This window comes from Leptosomus discolor, chromosome 7 (genome assembly GCF_034619465.1).
Source record: "Leptosomus discolor isolate bLepDis1 chromosome 7, bLepDis1.hap2, whole genome shotgun sequence".
Classification (NCBI taxonomy): domain Eukaryota; kingdom Metazoa; phylum Chordata; class Aves; order Leptosomiformes; family Leptosomidae; genus Leptosomus; species Leptosomus discolor.
Window position 1 is genome coordinate 53,723,598 of NC_141397.1, and position 22,286 is coordinate 53,745,883.

At 44.1% G+C, this 22,286-nt stretch overlaps 1 protein-coding gene across 4 annotated transcripts in view; it reads right to left on the minus strand.

Annotated features, from left to right (window-relative positions):
- The window catches only part of LPP (LIM domain containing preferred translocation partner in lipoma), a 208,259-nt gene that overhangs the window by 99,161 nt on the left and 86,812 nt on the right, over nucleotides 1-22,286 (minus strand). For 2 of the 4 annotated variants that reach the window (XM_086468075.1, XM_086468077.1), the window contains one exon: nucleotides 18,677-19,351. In XM_086468075.1, coding sequence (XP_086324201.1) covers nucleotides 18,677-19,351 — 675 coding nt within the window. The remainder of the gene's footprint in view (nucleotides 1-18,676; nucleotides 19,352-22,286) is intronic. The other 2 variants (XM_086468078.1, XM_086468076.1) reach the window with 2 other exon arrangements.

Sequence of the window (22,286 nt, forward strand, 5' to 3'; positions counted from 1 at the left end):
GGTTACAACAGTGCAGGTGACAGTGCAGCTGAATGGTGACAACATATACCACAAAGTCTAACTTCTCATAGCTCTTCTGGGGCTGAAGAGGTGGAATCTGACCATAGCTTTCATCTGATAAGTCTTATTAAGTTCAACAAATGAGGTGCAGAGGATGTCCCTCGTTTGAAAACGTTGCAGTCTCTCGAGCTCAGGGCTGGGATCTAGTAACCAAACCGAAGTGCAAACCTCTTGTCTGTAAAAACTGTCTCGCAGGCAATAGGAAACTATGCTTCATTAAACAGCAACTCAGCAGCTTGCACGTGTGCTGTGTTTTGTAGTGTAACAGATTTAGGAATAGCAGTGGCTCAGGTTGACATGACGAGCTTGGAAAAGACAAAGACAGGAAGATGTCTCAAAGCTTTTGACAAGAGGGTCTACAGTCATTTCCCTGTAGTTTCTTGTTTCTTTCACATTTAGAAGAGGAGTCGCATGCAAGAGCTCTGCCAAAACCCTTCAGAGTCACTCTAGCCTAAATCCAAGCTCTGGGGTACCTAAACGCTGTCCTATGCAACAACTGTTTCAAAGCTGCTTTTGTTTGTGGCAGGCAGGAATCCTCAGCTCTGGTTTGGTCTGAGGGGAACAGGGCTTCTGTGCTTTATCAGTGCTTGCTCCTCTACTTCCGTCAAAGGTTCTGCTTTTTCCTGCCTTTTCTTCATATAGGAAATTTTAGCAATGGTTCAGAGGGCAACATATTCACCTCTAGAACGACTGCTGAACCAACACCTCACTGTCCTGTTAACATACCTACATTTTATTTCTGACGGCAGCCAACGACTACAGAAAACTGGAAATGTTCAGGCTCTTCTATATGCAAGATCTCTCTGCCTTTTACTTTAGGTGCTGTAAGAAAACAAAGGGATGATATTTCTCTGGTTCTTCTAAATGCTGCAGGATCTCTCTCATAGCCAGCCGCACAAATGGTAGAAAATGCTGTTCATGCACATAGCTTGCTCTGGAGAAACTGTGTTTAGTAATGAACCCTGAGAGGGGATTTTTCAAAGAGGATGCAAACCAAAGTACTTGACCCCCTTGAGATCACTGCTGCCAACATATCCTAATTCTACTCTCCAAGCCAAATCACAATCGTTAACATTCATTACAGGGCACCGTCTCCTAAGCTCTGGGCACCCCAAAACAGGCAAGAGCAGCTGGGTGCGTTCCTTTTCAAAAGCAGGTGCATGGGCACGTCTTCTGAATGCTGCAAGTATGCAAGAGAAAAATAACATTCCCTTTCTTGGAACTTATTTTCGGCGGTTGAATATTTCACAAAGAGAAACTGTTAGTGCAAACACTCAAAAGGTCAACCTCTAAATAAACAGAAAGACAGTGATGAAAGGGGTTAGTTGTTATTAATGAAGCTGAGATGATCACAAGTCAAAAAAAGCAAAGCAGCAATGGAGACAGAGAGCTATGAGCACGCTAGAAATTTTGGCAAGATTACACATGAAGATACAAAAAGCAAAAGTTACATTCCCCATTCTGAGATGGAATGTGCCCCAAAAAATCTTTACTTTTCACTGGGATTTTCAGCTTCTTTTCAGCTATTTTCACTCAGTTTAAGAGGATCAACAACTGGTTTTGCACTAGAAACAAGCATCACCTACCCCCACATGAATACTATACTCATACTAAGACAAAGGATGAAAACAAACATAATCTGCACCTTCTACGCCAACTTTGCTTCTTCTTCATGCCTGAACAGAATTTCCCTCCAAATCAGATGCACATTTTTCCGCGACACATAATATCAGTAAAACATGGTGTGTAGCTCATGTTAAAAGAAATCTGTACGGCACCAAGTAAGAAAAACAAAAAAAAACCAAACAAAAAAGATGATGCCAACATTAGACAAAAGGTAATACTTGAAAATATTTAGGGAAACTTTGATGATGTAAATCCTGTCCAAAGCTTTCCTATTTTACGGTGTTTACTTTCGGGACTTGCTTGTTTACCAGTCATGTGGCAGTGTTACACTGACTATAAATACGTACTTTACCGAAAATGCAGAACTGTAGAAGTTACAGATCAGTTCTTGGCTCTGAGGTGAAATTCAAATCTGATTATGTATCCCCGTGAAGGACTGGCCTCCTTATAATAAGCTAAGCCCCAAACATCAGCACAACCAAAATCTGGTTCTATAGTTTATAGCTTGACCCTAGGTAAACCTCAAACAGAACCATTTGTGGTTCAAAACAAACAAACAAAAACCCCCTTGATGCTTCTGAGTCATCACATTGCATTAGTTCAATGGTCAAAGGTAGATTTGTATCAGTCGGTCAGAGAGCTTTTGGTGGGATCAGAAAATGCTTCAGGGAGCAAAGGCGATTTGGCATCAAGGACACCACTTGTACGGAAGGAAGACCTGTGTGAAAACAGCCACGTGTTCGCATCACACAAAGCCTCGTGTGCAAGGCTGCGGGTCGCTATTTGCAACTGCTCAGAGCCAGGCCCTAGCTCACTGAGAACAAGGAGAGCACTTTGGACATTCCTGTAAATATTAAACAGTTGCTAAAAGGGCAGGATGAAGTCTTCCCTCACACATGAGTAAAACCTCTCTGTGCCATCTCACGTTGTGCTGTACATCTTGTCCTCCTCCTGCTGGCACCCGTCCAGGACAGTGTAATTAGAGGACACATGGCGTGACAAGAGCAAACAATACAGCAAATACACACGGATCAACAGCCCCAGCTGCACAAATGCCAGTGTCCCAGCACAAGCAAACAAAGGTGCTCAAGAAAGCAGCTCCCTAGACACTGAATGACAATGGAAAACTCTCCAAAGCAAAGACTGGGACCAAAACAGATCATGCATTGATGGGAAAATTAGCAGGTCTCCTAAGATGCTGATCTGTATATGTGGCACCAGCAGATTTCCCAATAACCCAGATAGAGAGCAACGGATACATGCAATGGCCTTCCATTACACAGGAGATTGTAGAAACTAGGGAGTCTAAAAGTGTCTTGGCTTGGGGAAAAAATGTAAAAAAGAAGGACTGCTGGTATTACAGATCAGGGTACTGATGAAACAGGAAAGGAAACAGCAATGAACTGCTGGAATTCATGGCCACAAGAAATAACCAGGACAAACACTGCTGGGTCAACAGAGCATCAAACACAACGGAAGCCTGGCCCTGGTCTTGACCTGTCGCCTCAGGTTAAAACATGTTCATGTTAAACCTTGAACAGTAAGGGAGGGAAATGCTGAAGGTCAACCCTGCAAGGTGCCCAATGCTTTCAACAGAAGCCAGACAGTTGCACAAATTCCTTCTTACATGTTAGAAGATGCAAGAGAGGGAGATGTAGAGTGAGGAGAAGGGAGTATGTACATTCATGAATCAGCAAGTACTAACGTGTGTTGTGGTGGCATGAGAGTGAGAACAGGGAGAGATCAAACAAGCAGGGCCGACTATGCCTTGAGCTACACTCAAAGCCTTTCTTGAGGTTTGCTCTTTCAGTGCTATCCACAGGAGGAATTTTGGGCTTGCTTCATCGTCAGGCCGCCCTAGCCTTTGGACTAAGGCAAGGTAGGGGATAAACTTACATGCTGTGTGGACAGTGCTATCCCCTAATAAACAACACAACCAAACCATTAATTGAAATAACATTTTACTAAAGACGGCTGGTGACCACTGGCTGTCCCCTTTCCCTCATGCACTGAAACAAGCAGACAAGGCAGCGGCGCTGTGATGCGCAAACACACACACAAACCCACCCGTGTTTGCTTTGCTCACTGCCCCGTGCCTGGCACCCCAGCCAGTGAGGCAATGTCATTCTGCAGCATCACGTGAAAGACATCCCAACTCCAGCTCCTGGCCTAGGCTCACTCATGGTGCCCAGCAGCTCCCAGGAGGACACCCAGACACGTCCTTTTCCCTCAGAGCTTCTCTGGCAACGCAGCACAGCCGGAACAAAGGAAAACTGAAAGACTCACTGAAACTTGGATTTGGCGGTTTGGATGACCTCACACAACAACCCTCAGACCTGACAGGTGCCTTCACAACTTCTCCTTTTAAGAGGAAGCACAGACCACTGCGTGTCAAACCTCTGGGTTCACTTCCCCACTTCACCACCAACTCACTCTTTGGACTCAGGCATGTTAATTAACCCAAGCAAGGTTTGGTTTCCCCATCTGCATGATGAGTGCCACCTATTCAGAGGCATTCTTGTGGTCCTTCACTGCTTGCACACAGAAGTCCTCAGGCTTCTTCCCTTATGGTCAGACTTAGAGATCCCACCAGAGTCCCTACGGAAGAAGAATGAGCCACCTGAATCGCATGTGCCTGGGGCAAGCAGGCGTATGCAAGAAATCAGTGTGGAACAGCTCATCCACAGTAACCCCCAGGGGAAAGGAAGGTAATACAGGGTCCAAGCTACCAAATTCTTCAATTAAGAGTGTGCTAAAGGCTGACATTAGGCCACTCAAACTAACCCACGTTTTGGTTGAAAACAACTCATTGCCCATGTTCAGCTGAAGGTCCTAAGTTGCAGTTCTCAGCATTAGTACTTAGAACTTCTTGGATACCAGGCACAAAAGGAGCAGGAATCATGGGTGGTCACAGGTGAACAGCCAACACTAAGAACATGGGTAGAGCTCCAGAAGTTAAATTATTCAGCTGGTATTTCCTACATACATGTGCATGCCCGTGGGTGCTAACATTCCACAGCAAACCCCAGACGCAGTGTATCTCAGGCAGTTGCCAGGTTGCTTCCTTTTGTCAGGCAGGTTTTTATATACATTCTTGTAGACTCCTGATTTATGAGTCCCTATGGTTTTCCCAGCACTCAAGTCTCTTGGGCTCCTGCCAATCTAAATCTATCCAGTGGCAATCACACAGGCCTGAGGAAAGCTGCACACCTTTGCCGAGGAATCACAGCCTCCTGCAATTCAAGTGAAAAATCAGTGTTGGGGAAGAAAGGCATCTGCAGAACAGCTGAGGTAGATATGAGCTGATATGAAACCATCAGCAATAAACTCTCATCAGCAAAAGCTCAGTGTAGCTGCCTGGCTCACTGTCATCACAATGCTCTGGACCTTGTATATTGAACTTTGCACGCAGACCTCACATATATATTCATCGCTGAGGAGGAGTGAACAGCTGCCTCTTGTGCAGAGCGTAAGAGAAGCATGAAAACACCTCTCTCCAAGAAAAATAGGATGTGAGATACAGAGAAATTCTTCTGGGAAAAATCAGGAGTAAGGGGCTTGGAAAGAAAGCTTAGGAGGAAACACATACCTGTAAAAATGGCCCAAGCTTTCAACATTATTTCTGCTTCGTATCTGTGAGAATGCACGTTCACAACCAACCCATTCTGACACCAGTCTTTGCTCTCTACCTATACTGCCAACAGTCCTTTCTGACCAGTCCCACATCACTGGTGGTGTCTGTGCACAAACAATGCCAATCAGCTGCATTCCACTCTGAAAGTTACAACAAACCTCCCCAGAAACCTATGGGTATTCACTGTGGGGTGTCATTTACCCGAGCTGTTCCGTTAGTGCATTCCTCTTCCTGCTTCTTTACAAGAACTCACACGTGGATACCTTGTTATATGGGAAGTAAAAACTCTGTTTGCTCAGAATCAATGTCTCACAGAAGAAAGTATCAAAAAATGCTAAGGCTAGTATATACCACTCCAAGCTCTCCCTACATACCAGCAAGCATAAAGTTGATTCCCCTAGAGCTAACTGTAAAGTCACTAAAACACCCAAATTAGGTTCAACGTGTAATTGTTTTAGGCAGGTGGGGAATAACAGAATAGAAAAGGCTACTCTGTGATTTACTTAGTCTCCTAGATGTTGCTTGAGAACCCCAGATGACAAACACTGTGTTAGCCTCTGATCTATACTTCCAGCTGTTATTAAATCAACATAGTTCCTCCAAAGCTAATACAGCTCTACGACATCACTCTGGTCCAATATACATATCACAAAATGGTAACCTGTACATTACAACTCAAGTGCTTTCACAGGATAGGGCAAATTCACTGCTAAAATATTATTGCATACATATTCTGTGTATAGGCTTCCTACATGTGGTGGTGTATCTGCTGCAGCTTTTTTGGATGTTTGCATGTTTCCATTCCTGGCTTTTCATGTCATAAACTCCCAACAGCTGGAATTACTGTACAGAGATAGCTTGACTCCAGCTGCAAAACAGCTCCTTTCATAAATGAGTATGTTTTACAGCCTTCTAAAACTGAATGGGGCATAACGTGGCCACCAAATGTCAGACGAGCCATCCCAGACTGAACAGCAAAGGAAACTGGTTGAACAATCCCGAACATTGGGCAACAACGTTTATCCTCTTCCTCATTTCCCACATTCTTTGCATCTGGTTCACCATAAAACAGGCAGATGCTTCAGTAACAGAAAAGCCCAGAATGCTAGCTCATGCCTGGTCTCACTGGCCTTCCCCCATGCTTGGCAACAAAATAGGGACTTACGCCATGGCGAGGCATGGTCTATTCCTGCTCTAAGCACACACTCCGCAGGTGAGAGAACAGGCCACATTCATCCTAAATTCCACCAAAGTCCTTAGACCCAGACAGGGTCAGAACGCTGCGTCGCTCCTCAAGGCTAGCATGTATTACCTCACTGTCCTAAAGCTAATTCATCCTTAAAACCACATGACTTGGTTAATTCATTCTCTACCTGTGAGGCAACCTATTTATCTCCTCAGCACAGGTACCTAGCTATCCCTCTGTCACTGCATCAAGACACAGACCGATGGAGGAGAAAGCCATGGGGCTGCTACCCATGCGAGCCCACCTGAGTTACCTTCAGCCTCTGTGAGTACGGGGAAACGATGAGAAAAGCAGGATATTGCCGTACGCCTTTCAGAGGCTTTGTGAAGAATTTAGTTAAGATTCATAAGAGGGTTCTGAAAATATAAAACATTACGTAAATGCTAAAAGTTAACTGTTTTTAATAGCCACAGATTTAAGAGAGGTCTTTTCTTCGTTTCCATACAAAGCTGCAGAAATATCCTTCATCGCAAATAACCACTGTGCCTGCTGTGAGAAGCTCTGCACATGATTTCAATTGCCCTTCACATAGAAAATAGGACTAATACTTTGCATTTATAGACTTTAAAATGACTTCGCAGACAATCAAGTCTCAAAACCCCCACTGTGATACAGGAGGCAAACATTATACCTGTTTTACAGAGGAAACGAAGAGGGGGAAAAAGGTTAAACCACCTAGCCTAGAGCCAGAAAGGAGACATTTGAGAAATCAGGCATGCTAGCAAGGCCTATCTGATCCACATTTGCTCACTTGCTCTTCTTAGTAAACAGTTAACTCTTCTGCTCCCAAACTTCTATAGAGCAGGGCACACACACTATATGGCAGGAGTAGCCACAGCATTTATCTGTATTACCAGCATATCTAATCTTCTATGGATACTTCTGTTGACCACAGAGAGTGCCTGGAATTACACGAGGCTGCTTATTCCATTTTCTAGCATGTGTGGCAGTAGAAAAGTTGTTGACAACTAAAAGTTAAGCAAATATTTATTTTTAGAACCTAAGTCCGACGTTACAGTGTCTGGACTCAAAACTACCCATTTCTCTGACATTAAGCTGAGCTACCACATGAGAAAATTGCTAGAATGATAGTATTTCCAGGGCATACTGAGTCACTGTCCAACATCTAAAATGGGAAATAAAATAATTTCTCAGAAACTGTCAGCACAGTGGGAGGCAAAGTTTGCATGAACTCAGCCTGTGTAGAAAAATTCAGGTTTCTACTCTAGAACAGGTCCCTTGGCACTAAACACGCTTTTTTGTTAACTTCCCGATAACAGAAAAATGATTAGTTCCCATGGTATTGATTTCTTGGCATTATCTAGTATTTAGAACAATTATTAAGCAACACTAGCAAAACTATAATGGTGATAATCAAGTAGCAGAAACACCACTGTGTAGACTCAGAAGTGCGTATTATTTTTTGATTTGATCTGATCCATCCTAGCGATGTGCTGTGGTCCCCACCTGGAGGCTCTTTCTGTCCAGTCTCTGGAGAAAGATGCTCATGAACCTCGTCCCCACCTACAGCAGGAATTCCCAGCCCATGTGAGACCACCTTGGCTTGCCTCCTCAATGGCCCATGGGGAATGCTAATGTGAAGTAGGAAAGTCCCTAGGGCAGTGGTTTTCCGCCTCTCTTAATTTGCATACTATTTTTTCTTCCTCCCTTGGACGTGCAGGCCCCCACATAATGAATTTAAGCTTCCAACAACAGGCTTTCATAGATCAGGAGGAAGTACAACTCAGAAGTAATTTGCTGACGCTTGGGATTTGCAAGGTGAAAGCCACCGATCTACTGTACAGGTATGGGATAGCCTGTCCTCCAGAGAAGCAGCTGTCTACGGTCCCACAGTTAATGATTAACTCCTAAACGTAAGCAGAAGGGTTGATGAGGGTTTACAACTGCACGTCCTTTGTATCCTTTTTAAAAGGAAAACCAGATGTTTCCAACCCCACAAACCTCCATTCCACAAATCTCTTGCTCTGGCTGTTACCTTGGGGCAGTGACTTCCAAAAGCTGAATTAAAAACCAAACAAAATAGTTGTTTTGCTGGAAGGTTTGGAGAAGAGTCGGGTGGAGAGTCAGAGATTGAATGCATTCCCTCACACGGCAGCACATCTCCTGCCTGCTTGGAAGGCATGAGACAGCATGGGAAAATCTTGTTCTAACACTGCTTTTTCTGCTGGTAATCAGGGTCTTCAAGACTGCCAGTTCAACTGGATAAGAGCCCTGGAAAGTCTTGTGCTTTGTCAGCAACATCGTCTCAAGTATAAACCCCGTCTCATCTGTCAAAGCACACAGTCTGGACACTTTTGCTAGCATGAATTTAAATTTATAAACAAACACCAGACCCTACCAACTCGTGTAACGGTGAAGAAGTTAATTTTATCTGAGGCGTTTGGGTCCGTCCCCCCTCCCCCGCCTTTTCTCTCCCACTTTAAATTGATGCCATCTTGATTTAAAAAATGGGGGGGGGGGGGCGGTCATTTTTGAGTGCTGCCTGCAGATAAGCATTTGTATGCATTTTCCATCTTTTAACTAACAAACAGGAGGGAAAAAAAGTTAATTTTGCTAGCAGCCTGCTGTGATATAAATAAAAATAATAGGCACATTCACAGATTTTGAACTTTTTACAGCCACTGCTGCAAAAAGCAATTTTAATTTATAACCATGGAGTCTTGCAAAACATATAACGAAGACATAATAAAATGGAATGTTTATCCTGTGGCTCCCATTAGACCTCTTCCGTTCGATGGTTGTAACTAATGACTTGTTTTTCCACTTTTGTATTGGAAGCCTTATTATTGGGCTGCACAGAGCATATCTCATTTGATTTCCCTAGCAATGCCTGCACCTCTTGCTGAAGCCTGCAATTAGATGTTTATGAAATAATATTAAAAAGCTGCATAATCTCGTCTGTGGTCAAAAATTTTAAAAAAAAAAAAAAAAAGCCAGCAACAAACCAGCCCTGTTTGTATAATATTATACTGAGTACAATAGACCAATGTTCACTCCAGTGCATGTGTCCTTTTGACTAACCACTTCTATCTGACAACCTTTTTTTGGCAACAGAACACATTGTACTTTTTGGATAATTGACTGTGGAATATAACGTTGTTTATTCAAAAGCAGGTCACACAGAACTGAGCTTCCAGTGGTCTTTATCCTTTTACCTTTCTTATCTTCATGCTGTTTAAACTTACACTGAATTTCTTTTAATTACACATGTGGTTTTAATTGCTGTGCTGTATTTATTCACCAGAAGGTGACCTGATGGTGAAAGGGTAAAGAAAGGTGGGTGGGAAGCTGAATTCAGATTTGAAATCTATATTTGGACATATTTATTGGTGACTAATCTCACAAAGAAACAAACATGAACACACGCATTTCCAACACCCTCTGTTACCTACAGGTCCACCATTTGCCTGTAATACAGCTGCACTGTTTCTCTGTACTTAAGATCTACTAGAAAGACTCATCCACCACTTGCTGAGTGATCTGGAAATTCAACAGTAGCAAAAGCCCGAATCTTAAGCTTAAGCCTTGGGTTGTCCCCCAAGGCCTCAGGGAAAATGATGTGGAAACTCGTAGAAGTCATGAAAAATCTAGATTATGAGAAATGCAGTTAAGGAAATGGGCTAAGGAGAAAGTTTTAACTTAGGTATTCAAACGAGGCTGTGCAAGAATTGATGTGTTTCTAAAGCATGTTCTTGGGACACAGCCTGGGGGAAGAGAGGTCACAAGTAAGTGTTGCTTAACAGGAGGGAGAAAGGACTTTGATGTAGCAAAGGAAACAGCAGAGCCTTTTTCTAACACAAGCTGGAGAAGGAGGTGCAGGACACCTCTCTGATGCTGATCATCAGACCAGGGGAACATGATAGTCACCTGGGACTTTTAAGCCTGCAAGACACTCATGAAACTGAGGTTTACAAGAGTACAAATGTTGCCGGGCACTTCTTCACAGAGATTTCTTCTATCATCTGACTTAGACTGAAAAATAAAACCCACTGGGCTTCCTGGTGACAGCCTAGAAGGAATCCATCAGTGGCACATACACAGCAGAAGCTTCCTTGGCCACTTACGCAATTTTTTTCCCTGAAAAAGCCAGGTGTTTTCACTTCAAGCTGTCTCACAGCAACAATAGAAAAGAAGGTAATTCATTTAATGAGCAACCAGCCCTCACAAAGCTGGAGAAACCCCCTGAAAAAAATATCCTTCAGGTGTTGGTAAAATAGTGTCTAACTAGGCAATAACAGGATGAAAATTATTATAGCTAATCTGCTGTATTGTAGCTCAGGTGTGGTTCCATTTTACTGATGACTAAAGTAATCCTAATACGTCAGTTTAAGTTACTGCCAATTCATTTGAGGAAATTTTGTTTGTTTGTTTAGAAAAAGATTTAATTGGGGAGGATGAGTGATACTGGCAGTAATAATAATTCATCTGTCTGTGCTGCTGCTAAACCACACCATGGAAAATCCTTGCTAATGCTAGATTGATCAGCTAACACATAGCAGCTCTGCTCTTCTAATTTGTTTTATGTAGCTGACTTTAGACAGCACATTTCAATCTGGGCTATTTTGAGGATCCATGTAAAACTAAGTCACTGCCCTATTAGTGTGGATAAAGAGGTACATGAACGCTACTCTGCTACAAGCAAGACAGAGTTCATCTGATATTTTTTCAAGCAGAGAGAATACACTGCATTTGGAACAAAGAAGAAAATGTGATTGGAAAGTTTAGAGCCCTTAAATTAATTCCCTAGACAAAAAGTTGAGGCATCAGATTCATAATATCATGTTATGTAACTTGCTCTGGAGCCAGGCAGCTACTAAGTGAAATAGTATGAGTTATAAAAACAAAATATTGTTGTGAAAACAATTTTACAGCTTTATAATTCACTATTATTTTCATTTAAGAACAAAACTGTCAGTATAATTGCAGACTCTGTTTGCCTTGCAGGATTTCTTTCAGCTTGTGATAGGAGACCTCTTCGTCCTTTTTTTTTTTAAAACTTTTCTTTTTCCAAAGGCTGCTATTTCATTTCCTACATTGTGTTTCCTTATAGCTATTTAGGGGTAAATCTTTACAAGAAGCCCATTATGTGGGGGCCTAAGTTAGTTTAGTACCAGAACATTTATGATCAATAACTGTAACCATATATTACCAACTATTTCTTACCATTACTCTTGGAGGAAAAAATACTATATCAGCAGTCATATAGACTACTTTCTACTCTTTATAACTGATTATCTATTTTAGGTGGGACCCTACATGGCTTGCACTGCTTACTACGCACCATGACCGTTTTCTAACTTGCCTGCTCATAGAAGCACTAGGCTCAAGAATCTAGTTGTGGACAGCCATGCTTATCAATGGAGAAATGAATTGTCTTTTAAATTGTGCACAGCTCCCTACAGAAAGTGGTGCTTTGGCAATGAACCATTACTATAATACGTGCACACGTGCCATTAAGAACTGGATTAAGACCACAAATATGCTTCACAGAGGTCACTGGGAAAATCAGCCAAACGTAGGACGATCGACTCCAAATGACATGACCAAAATATCACATCACCCAGAGCATCACTATGAGGTGAGCAGCTCCTTGTCTTAACACTGGCATTACCATTGGGCCATAACACCAAAGAGTTTCACACCAACAGGACAGCCAGGGCCCTCCTCAACTCAAATAGAAGAGCCATCCAAGGATACCAAAGTGCTCCATGTCTCCTCATTCTCGCCAGCTCTCCTAATCAATTGGTGCCTAAGCTTGGGCAAGTTTCCCCAGCCATTCACGTCCTAGCTTCATTGCAATAAACTTGACAATGACATAGAGGTTATTCGATAGAAGAACAGCTTCACCGCAAGCTCTGGTGCCTTGACTTTGCAAGAATTACAATGTAGTTGGACCCGAGTGTATTTTAAAATGGAAGGAAACAGCTCCTCCAGTAATCAGCAGCACCATCACACCCAACAGCCAGAGTATGCCTGCGAATTAATTAAGTGGCACTCACTTTCCTGGGTGCTGCTCTTTGAACTGAAAGCCATCCCTGTTTCATCATGCAACAGACCAGGCTGCCCATTAGAGACCTGAGCTCAGCCAGCCCCAGGGTTCAGGTATGCACCATTGCTTGAAAACCAGACAGACTCCCCATCAGATGTTCCTTTCCATGTATAGGTAAACACATGCTCACTACATTTTATGGCCTCAGATACAAAATCCTTATCTGCTAGACTGTAACATGATCTGGCAGTATCTGTCAAGGTAGACATTTGGTTATCAAGAGTTAAACAGCACAGAAACAGAGCCCTTAATTAACTTCAAGGTTCCCTATGCCTTATCATGTATGGAGGCATTGTCCCCAGCTTATTTTAAGAAGGAGCAAGAAAGAACATCCAGGTATTATACCAAAAGCCTCTTTCTCAATTATTCCTCTTATATTACTAACCCATTGTAGCTGACTAAAGGCTAAAGCTGCAAAAGCTGCATCGTGAAGCTGTAAATTGAAGTTGGTTTCTCAGTATATGCTGACCTGACTTACTCCTGTAACAGGCTCGCTGTTGTCTTTAACTTCAAGGTAATTGTTTGGCAACTTGTTGTTTCTCTATTTCAGGAAAGCAACTCAAATACATGATTCCTAAGAGACAAGTATGATTAATTGCTCTGTCATCAGCTGTTTCCTCCTGGTATGTGGAGTGCTTAAATAATAAAAATATAATACAAAGAACAAACAGTAAAGTTCTAAAACTAAAACGTTAAAACACGTTTCAAGCTCAGCATTGGGCTCTTCCAAAAGTTTAGGGTATAAACCAAACTGTATTGGACTCCTGCAGGTAGGATAAGCACGCCATTCTGAACACACCTCTTGCATCTCTTGTCATCACCTTTTCACCAAAAAATCCTGAAAAAATCCACAAAGATTTTGATGTTGAGATTTATAACACTTTGAAGAGGAAAACATCATTCTCAATGCCACAGAGTACCACCAGGTCCTAACTCTGAGATTCTCATCTCATTGTGAGACACCACTGCCTTCTTTCCCTCCTCCTCATTTTAACAGAAGCAACAGCATTTAATTTAATCCACCCAGAAGCAACGACAGAGTCAGCAGCTGATATACAGCTAGTGCCAGTTAGAACTTGGAATTACTGTTTTGTGAAAAATGTCAACATTTTGACATTTGTTGCTATTCTCAGGGTAGAACGGAACTGCATATTCATCTGGAAATTTTGAAATGTCACGTAGAAATCACAAATTCAACTCTGAATTTCAGAATTTCACTTTTTATTTCACTTTACTTTAGCTTTCTGTCTTTTTTAATTAATTAAATGTCAAAGTAGAATATTTTAAATAGATCTTTTTCATTTTACTTAGGTTTGCTTTATTTTAGCATTTTAAAACTATGGGAAGCCATTGTCTCACACTGACAGAAAACCAACTTCAAACATCGTTTTACAACATCTCTGAATCCCATCCAGTGGAAATTTTTGAATTGTGACTTTTAGGAAGAGGACACTTGAGTGGAGATATGAGATTTGCGGGAGAAGACTCGGGGGGGAGTGGGGGGGGGGGCAGGCAGTGTACAGCAAGCTGCTTGCCTTTCTCCACAAGCAAAAAAGCGACACTAAGAAAGAGTATATTCCTGTGACAGCAGGACGGAATCTGGCAGATTGCATTTATTCATCTGCAGAGAACAAAAAATTCCTAGTCGCTAGATTAACAGCGAACAGCAAGAGCATTAGTCTCAGTTCAAACACAAGTGCCGGAGGTATCTACTTTATGTGAGTGATGGCAGACTGTAAAAATTATTAAACCAGTACAAGAGAAGTGCATCAGTCATAGCAAAGGACACTGGTGAGCAGATGTTTCTGAAGCAAAAATGAAACTTCCAAGCGAATGTCTCCATCACAGGTATTAAATCAGTGGAAAAACTGACAAAAGCTGTGTAAAATGAGAAAACAGTGAGCTGTCACAGTCCCCTTCTGGGCACTGCAAGTTTTGTGAGACCGTGTCAATGCTGGTTGCAGCAGGCAGCAAAGAAACACCACCTCCAGCAGTGCGGAAACGACGTGGTGGTTGAGGTCTGCTAATCACGGGCGGCCACCACCACCTAAACCATGCCAAAAGCACAAGTGGCTTGTTAATTTTATCTCCTGATTTCCAGCTGTCTCCCCACTTAATTTCCACAGCACTTGCCTAGAACGGTGCACAACACTGAAGGTCTGTCTTAAGAGGAGGTCATGCTCCATATGCACTGGTGCCTGTATATGTGTAAATGGCCACAACGGGACTCATGGCTGGTGTGGGCAAACCAGGTTAAGGAACTCATACATCTGTGCCATGTCAGTAAGAACAGACACAGCTACCAAAGGGACACTGCTTCCTTACTCCTTCCAGCAAATCATCAGCAAAGGAGCATGGATTTGGTTGCTCTACTAAGTCAGAGCTACAAAACACTTTTGTCCTCCCCAAATCGGCAGATCGTTCTCAAGAGATTAATGTTTTTGTTAAGATTTCAACCATTCTGGACCAAACCCACAAGCTGTCTCATATGATTTCAGTGGCACCCAGTCTGGATGCTGAAAAACGTGCATGTGCCTTAACGATGGAATGTGGTTCCCCAGGCCTGTAAGCAGATTCAGAAAGAGGAAGGAGAATACAAGGGATCTGAGATCTAGGAAGAACAGACCTCCCAGGTGTCTACAGTGGCCACCCCTCAAATACACCAGGAGCCACATGAGGTCCCTGAAAGATTCACAAAGCCAACTGGGAGACACGCAATAGTGTCTCAAAAACACTGACCCCCAGACAGTATAACAACCTAGAGCTATTTGGAGATATGAGAGCTCGACAAGGGTATTTGGTGTCTTAACCAATCCAGCACAGAAACATTTGTTGATAGGTGAGCTGGTCAGTGGTGGGACTTCCAGCAATTCTGTTTTGGCCAAAGGGCAAACTTGCAGGAATTCTCCATATCAGAAACTGGCTTTGCCATTTTTGTTTTCTACTGTGGACATCCTGGTGCCAGAAATCAGTGCACCTAATGAGTCACCCTGGTCTTGTGCTCTCTGGCCTTTGGGTGGGGAGAGGTTAAGAGAGTGGCTTCAGATTTTGACTTGAGTGGGCAAAGCACTGCTGGCAGAAAGTATGACAGTAGTTGGTCATGTCACATGTTTCTGTGATGGTCTCATGACAACTCCGCTGCTGCTCCTACAGAAATCCCCACCACCTACCACCCAGAGGAGAGAGCTCCTGAGGTTTTTGGCCAGGAATGCCCTCGAAGCACATGAAGGTTTAAATGAGGACATGCACTCCACCAGTTATTTCCTAACTAGGCGTTAATGCGAGACAGGGTGCTACAAAAGGCTAAAATGCACAGAGGTTTCACATGTATGACTCTCACTTCCATAACTGGCCCAAGGACAGAATGCAATGCAGCGTTGTGTGTGAGTAAAACTCATTGTTCTCAGTGGGCTTTAAGAACCAGTACAGATTACTTGCTGTTCCCATACCAATCCAGATTTATTTTGGATCAGCAGCGACTTCAACATGATTAGTACGCAGTAAAAAACACAGAGCCACAGTACTGTGAACCTTTTCCTAGTCAGAATTCAAAATATAAACTTTTTTTTTTTACTCTTTAAAAAACCTAAATAAATTTAATGAAAAATTTTACCTCTCACAGTGATGGATCATGGTATGTATTAGAATTAAGGACCATGAACTGCTGAGATGGGTTTGTTACAACACCTTAACATTTTTCCCACAATGTGCGTTCAAAATTAAGAATGCACTTCTCTGAATACATTTAGAAATTGTTTTATAATTTAAGATCATTCCTTTGCAAGAAGAAAAATTTCTAAAGGCCTTCTTGCATTTTATGTGATATGTATTAGTGCCAGCTTCTTACCCTGGCTTCTCAAATCAATTTCCTTAACTGAAAGGCCTCAAACCAACCTTGAAAAGGCAAAACACAACAAAATGCAGAAGCCAGATGTGTGTAGGAAAATACGTTAAAATTCACATTGTAGCCAATAAGTAAAATTACAGTGACAATTCTTGCTATCAGATACCTGGCTCTAACACAGCCTTCCTCTTTTTCCCTTTAAAGAAAATCATTCCGAAAGTTGATTTTATGAATGAGTTAGTCTGCAAAGGAATAGAACAGCATGTGGTAAAACTGGACAATGCTGTTTCACGGGCAAAGCATACAGTGTTTTATTACTGAGCGTTTCCTGTCAGAGCGTAAGATCACCTTCAATTCTTCACCAATTAAACTCTACGCATGTTACAAAGCAGCCATCAAGCAAAGTCTGCCACCAATATGTTAAAGAAGAATTATAAGTTCAAAAGTGAAACAGATAATAACGCAGATATTTAGCAGGCTGGAAGGGAATGGAAATTCTGGAGGAATCTGTCACCAAGCAGGTAATAGTCCGTTTTGCAGAAGCACTAAAATTATTTTTATAGAAATATATATGAAGTATTTCTGCACATGTATTTGCAACACACATGCACAAACATATGTATATAAATACATACATATATGCATACATGAAACCCCAAACTTGAGCTAAATTAAATTGTCCCTCCAGCTTTGTAATGCAAATGAGACTAACAGGCTTGTGCTGTTTGTGGTTTGAGATGATTTGTGTTTCCATAGAGATGCTGTCTGAACTAAAGTTTTTTAATTTTTTATATATATAAGCCTATTTGTATCTATAGAAGTCTAAATATGCATCTGCTGTACCTCAGCGTTTCCTCAGTGACTCCACTGGAACCACGACTTAGACCAGTTAAGGCTATGTGCAAATTTTGTGTCTTTCACTACTTTCCAATCTAAGCTCTATAACACGTACCTGCAGAGCTGAGAGTTTATTACTTCTCTCCCCACGCCTAGCTTCTTGATAAGGCAGTGAAAGAAAAGAGAAAAAGCAGTTTCTTAGCTGCTAGTAGATAATATTTCAAGGACTTCTGTAATTTATTGTGCTCTGTAAACTGCCTGGAGAAACATCTTTGCCTTCAAAAGTTCCCACTGTCAGGAAATCTGGAATTCAGGGAAAACAGTCTGTGTGCTGCTAGTGAATGAAATGCCAAAAGGACATACTTTCTGTTATGTGTCAGAAGCTTTTTCCCCTTTTCCTGTGTGCATCCACAAGCTGAAGAGCAGGGATGTGCTGAGACAAGCCAGGGTGGGCCTGAGCAGCACTGGCTTCGCTGCCTCCCCGCCTGGGCTTGGCTGTTCTCACCCTTCAGTGCACCCTAAGCTCATCATACACTACGAGGACCCCGCAAAGTTAAAAAGCCTGTGTCCCCTCAGACCCACGCTAAAGATGGCCACCAGCAGAATCGACAAAAGCCAGCCAGGGGCAAAGCTTGTTCAGAGAAACCAGGCAGAACAGTTTAACTTTCTATTTCAAATTGGCTTTGCTTTATGAGGTCCGGGCACCAGTTCAATGGATGGAGGCCACCCCACGTACCATCACCTGAGAGGGAAATCAGAGCTGAGCTCTGTGGGAACTCATTTCCATGTGGTTTCAGCGATAAGTGATTTTTGAACAGTGACACGCCAGAGGTCAACCTCCGCAATTGCTCTGAACCACAATCAAAACCAGCCTCTTGCGTACCTCCTATCTGCCCAAGAAGAGAAAGGATTTGTCCAGTGAACCAGAGGTGTCCACAAGCACATGGAGCAGAAGCTCACACCCAGCCTCTCGTTTGATCTTGGGAGGGCCCAGAAGGGAAGACCCAAGTGCAGTGACGACATAGGGAGGTATGGCCAGCGAACTCTGCGGGTAATAACATGTCAGAGGGACGAAACCTCCCTCTTGCCCACAGGGTGACACTGCACCTCCTCACGCAACACCATCTTGACCTTCGAGGATGATGGCGTTTCCAAGCCCCTACAAAAGCCTCTTTCCAAATCAGACAAGAGTTCTCTATTTCCAGCTTTTAAGAAGGCATACAGAGGGAGATCTGCCTCAGGTCCCCCAAAGGCACCATTTAACCCCTCACGCCACCTTTCAGGGAGGGTCCCAGGGCACGTTCAGCTCCGTGGCTCTCCGCTCCCCTGGGGAGGCTGGCAAGTGCCCGCGTCTCCTACCTTTTGCTGCAGCGTGGGTGGCTGTGGGGACAGCACCGGGTCAGTGATGTAGGTCTTCTTCGTGCCAGGTGGCTGGTAGAGCCCAGGAGGAGCCTGGCCCATGGTGTTACTAGCAGGATATGCTGGCTCGGCTTTCCAGGAGCCCTGCGGCATGTAGGGCGCTTCGGAGCCATTCCTTCCCCCGTACCCCCCGTAGTAGGGGTCCTGGTAGCGGCCCTGTGGAGGTGCATAGCCATAGGTTGGTTCCGAGGGCCGGGCAGGTGGCGGGGCGTAGCCATAGTCGGGCCCGTGGGGCTGCGGAGGGCCATACTGCGGAGCGCCGGGTGGACGGGCCTGCGGGGCAGCATAGGGCTGGCTGGGGCCGAGGCTGCTGTAGTGTGCGGGCTGCGGTCCGGGCGGCTGGTAGTGCGGGCTGGGCTGCGCCGTCCTCACCTGGACATTGAAGGCCGGGCGGCTCGGGGTGGAGGCCGTGGCATAGGAGGCCGGCACCGGCTGCGGCTTCAGGGTGCCCACAGGAGTGACCGGGATGGGTGCCGGCTGTCCCGGGCCCTTGGTGGTGGACTTCTTGGTGGCGGTGAGGGGAGGCTGGTTAGGGATGATCATCCGCTTGTGGCCAGTGACAGGGGTGGACACAGATGGGGTGGTGGTGGCGGAGCTGCTAGAAGTCCCGGAGCCCTAGGGAGCAAGGACAGAGAGCTGCAGCGTCAGCAGGAGGGGCCGCTAGGACAACAGGTCGAGCAGCAAGGGTTAAGTGGAAATTGGGTTTTACAGCAACACCTGCACAGAAACCCAAACTGCTTAGGAAAGCAGGAATGTACCTGAGACCACACGTTTTAAAATGGTAATAGCAACTTTCCCCTGCTCTGACAGAACAGGGACAGCACCACGGCAGCCAAGCAGAACTGCCATGCACATTGTTTCGCCTCTCCTCAGGGTTTTTTCCTCCTCCTCAAAACAAACAAACTGAAAAGCAATAAACACAAGCAAAATGGGGACTCATTGGAGAATAATTAGGGGGAAACCCATGCGTTCCTGTGAAAAGGAGAGAGCTTTGAAAGAGAGGAAATGAGATTAGCGTCTCTATGGAGGCAGCAAAACGGGATGGCCTGAAAGCAGCTCCCAAACTGTAAGAATTAACTTGGATCAAAGCAAAATACAGGGGTGTCCTTGCCCCTGGCTCTGCTCCTAAGCACTGCTGGTTGAAAGCCTGGAGTGACCTCAGTGAAGCAAATGTTACATGCGGCTCGTTAAAGGGCAGAAAGTGGGCCAGGATTCCCGAGAGCTTCAGAAGTCAGCTCCCACCACGACAGCCATGTAACCCTGCACTGGTGCCCCAGGCACAGCAGCGCTAGGGCAGCCAGGAAAGAGGTTCACAGCAAGTGCCGCCGCTTCGTGCAATTTGGCCACCAAACGAAGATTTAGTGCAGTGACACTGACCTAATAGGCATCGAACATCCTTCTGTCAAATGTACTTGTTTGTCTGACTTACCTCTTATTTAAACCTCACAGTTGAAAACGCCAATATGAAAGGACATCTTTGTTAATGAGCTAACCATGTGAAATACTTTCTGAAGAACACTGAAGACCACCCTTAAGTCTTTTCACTAAATCAAATAAGAGCAAACTTTAATTTCTGTATTTTAGGATTAGGTAAAATTTCTTGCCTCTCTATTTTCCTTTATTCTGAAAGAGTGCCTGAATTTCATGCTGCCCTATACAGAGATGCAGTAAAATGAAGACATGCAGTTTGACAGTATTTCTTTGCTATTGCACTTAACACGATAGTTATATGAGGTTATATCTCATCCAAACTTCCTGCACCAGGCTTGATCTCACCTGTGACCTGCTTGATAACCTACAAGTCCACAGCAGCCCAAAGACAGACCAGCTCAGCCCTCACTGATGGTTGTGTTCATGCTAAGGCACGTGCCACCTTTCCCTAAATGATCAATCTTGTATGTGTCCCCAGATGCTCCTGCTTTATGAAGGCACCCTGATCTTTACCTACTGCCCCATCACCCTCTTGCTGTGACCGATGGACAGGTGAGAGAGCGGTGGGGGCTCATCGGGACACCCCCCACACAAACTCTACCCAGGCCAGAGAAATCCTCTGCCTGGTCAGCAGGTGGCGGCAATAAATTGCTGCCAAACCAACCTAGGCCAGTGCCTGGAGAGGAACTTCAACCACCCATTCCTCTGGGCCTCCAAGGGCACCAAACTCAGCTTCCATAAGAGGGTAGGAGAAAGGCAGATCCTCCCCCCATGCCGCCACCTTCCAACATTTGGCAACCACCACATAGAAAGAAAAGGGAGATAAGAGCAAGCTACTCAACTTCTAGTCCACAGTCCATAAGCAAGTCTATCAAAGGAATGAGGAAGCTCTATTACCCAACTGATAGCTCTTCCCTGGTGACATGCAAATACATTTTTGCTGGTGCACTGGTAAAGACCTTAATCCTGCAAACTCACCTTCAGGGCACCCTCCCATGAGAGTAAACCTCCCATGAGGAATCACTATAAATGAGAAAAAAAAAAAAAAAGACAAATAAGAGCATCAATCTGTTTTGAGAGATGGAAAAGGTGTGTATGCAGAGGTGAGGAACAATAAAGCAGCAAACTTCTGTTGGAGAAAAAAACATCTCAACGTGTTCAAACCCTGACCTTCCCAACAGATCCATGAGAAGGCAGTACATAGGCAGACTGAAGAGATTTTGAAACCAAGAGCAAGGAAGAGCTGAAGCATGTCTCAGTTGAACTGCAAGGGCAGAGACAGGTTAAAGGTCTGTAGCCCTTCATTAATACTGCCTGATTCTTCTGTTTCTGAAACACCTGACGACCAGCCGGCATTCCTCCATCCCTGCATCAGGGCACAACTGCACCAGCACTCGCTGCTAGCAAGAAAATTTGCTTTCTGTTGGACTTGCTCTCTCATGTCAGCTGGCATTTATGCCCCAGAGTGCTAGAAACTTTCCCATTTCCTCACCTATTTCATTCCTGTAAATGACAGCAGTTTGTCCACTTACTGTAATGGGATGAAAGGTCCACCACACGGCACTGTGTAATTACCACCAGAAAAGCACTTTTCTTTTCCCTGTGAAGAGGGAGAATGTAGATAATGTTTTAAAGACAACGGCCTATGGTGGTGGGGGACCCCAAATGAAAACAGCATAAATGAGCCCTATTCATCTCATCACATCACATGTTTCTGAATGCAGACTCTGGAAGCAGGTGATGACAGACCACTAGTAAAGTTCTTACGATGGAAGTCTACTCCATTCCAAAAACCAGGGGACTTTAACCTTACCTATAAACATCCACATAACACTTCACTTAATGTGTTGATGCCAGTCTCCTGCCTGGACTGGAATACACCTTAAGAATGAATTATAACCCCTTTCTCCTAAAAAACCCTCACTGCCTACTGACTGTCACTCTGAAAGGCTCTGAGCAGCTCCCATGTTTGACACCACAAAGAGGATGAGCTGAGTCTCCCCTCCTGCACCAGGGCTCAGGGAAGGAAGGCAGCAAGTTGGGGGTGCCCGGGCCAGAGACCAAGCTTTGCCATCAACTTCACAGCAAAGGCTCGAGCTAACAAGTACCGGCTGCATTG